At 37.3% G+C, this 4,341-nt stretch overlaps 1 protein-coding gene across 1 annotated transcript; it reads right to left on the minus strand.

Annotated features, from left to right (window-relative positions):
* Window positions 1-2,909: 2,909 nt before the first annotated feature.
* On the minus strand, window positions 2,910-4,138 carry LOC131846351 (alcohol dehydrogenase 1-like). The gene has a single exon (XM_059195626.1). It carries the CDS (start codon window positions 4,088-4,090, stop codon window positions 3,326-3,328), a length of 765 nt encoding a protein of 254 aa, XP_059051609.1. The 5' UTR covers window positions 4,091-4,138; the 3' UTR covers window positions 2,910-3,325.
* Window positions 4,139-4,341: the final 203 nt, after the last annotated feature.

Raw genomic sequence — 4,341 nt, forward strand, 5'->3', positions numbered from 1 at the left:
CTTCTTATTGGTCTTCCAACTTTCCTATTTCCCTTTGGTCCTTTCCATTTTGTAGCTTTAATAGTCCATCTGCCATCTGTAACACGTGAGATATAGAGTACCAATGACTATAAATGGCGAATTATTGAGAGATGTGTCGACTTTAATGTCTCCATTTTTTTTTCGGACTACTCTAATATGCAGCTGGCCTTTACAGCTTCACCGGACGATAGATGGCGAGTGCAGATGGCACTCCAAACCAAAGGAAGGACTTATGGAGCGGCTGAAGGCCAACTCCCGCCTGACGGATACTACATTAGTCTGAGGGCATCTTTAGGGGTTCGAACCTCGGCTTAGGCCGTCGTAACATCGGTCCCCGTTTGAATTGGACGGGGGATCGATCGGAGGGGCGACCGGGGGCGCCGGTGTGAAGCGCCCGGGCGCGCGCAGGCGCCCGGTTGAATGCGCGATATGGTGTGTTTGGGGTCGTCGACTTCGCCGGCGAGGACGGTGTCGTGATTGTGTGTAAAAGTGTAGTCGGGACGGAACGGGTGGGCCCGTGGGGAGGTTTACTGCCATTACGTTCAATGTCTCCAGAATGCTGAATGCAGTGCTCCCTCGGGTGTGCCCTCTACCGCGCTCACGCAGTGACCGAAGTTGTAGTGGGATAATGAGCAAAGAATTTTGTACATAATACAGGCGTTTAACGAAAATATCATATTACATGCATATAACAAAATAAAATGCAATTGAATACCTCTTTACTGAAGGTGGTTGAGATATTCTCATCTCATGAGTTAGTGAATTAAAAACATGATCCGTTCGACCTTACCCCGAATGTTTGTTACATGATAAGCTCAATCTTCAATAAATTATATTTAATTTGACTTTTAACCTAAGAAATTCTGCATAATTATAGCGAAAAACATAGTTGATAACTGGTGCCTACCTACATGTTATTGTATACATGTTTACATTGTTTCTATTTACTCTGTTTTGATATTAAAAGAGTTTATAAACGAAATTGTTGACATGGTAACTGAACAAAAAAATATTTTAATTACTTTATTTATCGACCACAGTGGTCTAGCGGTCTAGCACACCGCTTTACGTCCGATGGTCGCGGGTTCGATTCCTCGCACGGCAAAAACATTTGTATTGGAAATGGCGGGACCGATTTTGATGGGACTTTTTTGGCAGGTAGCTGATGTAATAAAGAGAAACTTAGGCTACTTTTGTTTTAGAAAAATAAAGTTAAATTCCACGCGGGCGAAGTCGCGGGTACAGCTAGTCATTAATAAAACAAATAAGATAATGGTGTATCATGACAAATATAGATATCTAGTTAGGGGTTCAGATATTAGTCATCCTGTGTGTTTGTTATTATAGTCCGCGAGCCGAGGTTTATTTTACCAAATATTTTCAAACGGTCGAAAAATTCTACGATTGTTAAGGAAGAAATTTTGTAGTCAGCCGAAATCGCTGTTTTTTCCTCCGTTAGTGCTATCATTTAACAGAGGATTCCGAAAGTGGTCTATATTAACCCCCAAGAGTCTATGACAAACTGCAAGGGTCTACGACAGTGGTCATCTTGTTGTTTTTACTTTATGTTTTTAACACTAAACTTTACTACAATTAGAAATTTACAAAAAAACAATACCAGGTAAGAATGGGGGTCTACCCAAAACAGAAAAATGTGGCAAGGGGTCTACGACACAAAAAAATATGGGAAACAGATTAGGTATATGTTAAATCAGCGGGACTTAACAAGCTACAGTTAGCTGATTATTTTTACCTTTAACATATAGGTTTACCAATAAAATTATAGAAATTTGACCAGCTAGGAACTATTAGGCACATTGATTGAAGTAGAAAAAGTATAATCCATCACATTTAAAATAAGTATTGTTGCTAAGTAACAGTTTGTATGTAACGTGCAACTGCAATCAGAACGAGTATAGGTCCAACAGAAATTATTAGTATTTTAACAGATTTAATTTTGGATATGTTTTTTGCTAGTAGTTCTATTGTTTACTCTTCTGTATATTGTTTTATATTATGTATGTTATTTAAATGTAGAGATGTAGAATGTCTTAAATGTAATGGATTAAGGGACCGTATTAGGCACATTGATTGAAGTAGAAAAAGTATAATCCATCACATTTAAAATAAGTATTGTTGCTAAGTAACAGTTTGTATGTAACGTGCAACTGCAATCAGAACGAAGTAAATTATATTTACTACTATATATGTAATCCACTCAATATCTCTATCAGGAACTAACCGATTTTGTACGTGTTTGCGAGTGTGTGCTATTCGTCAACTGACCCTCAGAACCGAATTTGACTTTCAGTAAGCTTCATGAAACATATATCTTAACTGCTTTAAAAGTTTTGAACTGGGAGGAAATTGCTCATCGTTTTTTTTTATACTACGATGGTGGCAATCATGCATACGGCCCTTCTGATGGTAAATAGTTACCGTAGCCTATGGACGCCTGAAACACCAGAGTATCACGTGCGCGTAGTCTATGTAAAATCTTGACGTTTATAAGCGGATAAAATGTCCTACATGAATAAATGATTTTTGAATTTGAATTTTATCGAGACCTGTTCCTGGCTTGCAGGACAGTATGTTTACTATCTAGTCCCAAACTAAGCAGAGCTTGTGTTATAGCTACTGGACAACTGATATAAATACTTACATATATTTTTTTGTAAACACACATAATATACATAGGAAACACCCAAAGTAACATTAACAGTAATACTCATGATTACAAATGTTTGTACTGTGCGAGGAATCGAATCCTTGACCATCAAAAGTGAGGGTGTCTACACCGCTAGACTACCGAGGCCTTTAGAAATGAATCAAGAGGTATGGATAAGAATAGGTATAGGTATAAAGAATGAAGATAATTTAAAGATCAATCATTTAATTATATTCTTATTTGGTCTTAATTTTAATAATAGTATAAAGCGTAGGATTGAAGGTAATATTTGAAGGAAGGTATTACATATGAATGTGGATGGTTATAAGGGCAGAGGAAGGCCGAAAGAGATGGATGGACTGTGTGAAAGATGATATGGTACGAAAGGGAGTAAATAACGAGATGACTGCGAACAGAGATGAATGGAAGAGAAAAATATATAACGCCGACCACAAATAAATGAGATAAGGAAGAAGCAGATGATGATTGGTCTTAATTTTAATTTTATTTATTTACATTTCGTCGTCCACTTAAAGTAACAAAGTGATACGAAGTTAATCAAATATAACACAAAAACAATATAGAAATCATTAGATTATAAAATTTAAGTTTTCTTCAATAAACATATCTTAAAAATTATGCAACATACGGAACTTCCACAATCGGCTTTCCACCTTCTGTTAACCAAGCGGTTCCACTATCAGCTCTTTCATAAACCTCAATTGTGGCTTTACCCACAGATTCAGGCTTTTGCCAAAGATTTCCTTTAACGAATGCCTCCCAATCGCGTTGTACAAGTTGGTCGTTGCTGGCCTTTACATCGGTTACCAACTTCGTAACAGTGAATCCTGGACAGATAGCTACTACTCGAACTCCAGACCTTTCATAGTTATACGGATGCCCCAAGGACCTTGTGAAGCCCATCACAGCAAATTTAGAAGCTTGATAAACTGGTAAGTACTGATCAACTCTAAAACCATAGATTGAGGCTAGATTTATTATAGTACCGCCCTTTCCTCCTTTGTCTATCCTCATATTCTCCCAGAATTTGTTAGACCACTCGATCAGAGCCAGAACATTGATGTTTATAGTTTGTTTCACAGCAAAATCGTTAAGTATACCAGCGTTGTTGATCAAAACATCAACAGTTTTGTATACGTCGAAAAGTTTCTTCGAAATTGTCTCCAAGTCTGTAATGACATCACATTTGTAGAAAGCAGCTTTGCCATCTCCATATTTCGAATTAAGTGTGCGTACAGCTTCAGTGCCCAATTTCTCATTGATATCCAAAATGACAACGGTTTTTGCTCCTTTCTGTAGAAAATTATCGGCCATTACTAGTCCTAGGCCTTCAGCTGCTCCAGTAATCACAACTACTTTATTTGTTATGTTTCTAGCCATAGTGACGGTGTTTAATGAATTTCCAGCGGTCGAATAATTAAAATTTTTGGATTCACTACTTTTATATAGTCTCCGATGGATGTCTTATCGTAAATGACCTATGACCACGTGTATAGTCAAATGAGAGTTCTTTCGAATGGATAAAGTTTAAAATAGCTTGACAAGAGTCATTTATAAGTTATTTATCTCGCCTTGCGTGTTTACATTATTATCATGAACTGACATGGACATATCTATATTAATATAAGTGT

Source organism: Achroia grisella, unplaced genomic scaffold (assembly GCF_030625045.1).
Source record: "Achroia grisella isolate CSIRO2021 unplaced genomic scaffold, CSIRO_AGI_Agris_v1 utg509, whole genome shotgun sequence".
In the NCBI taxonomy this organism is placed as follows: Eukaryota; Metazoa; Arthropoda; class Insecta; order Lepidoptera; family Pyralidae; genus Achroia; species Achroia grisella.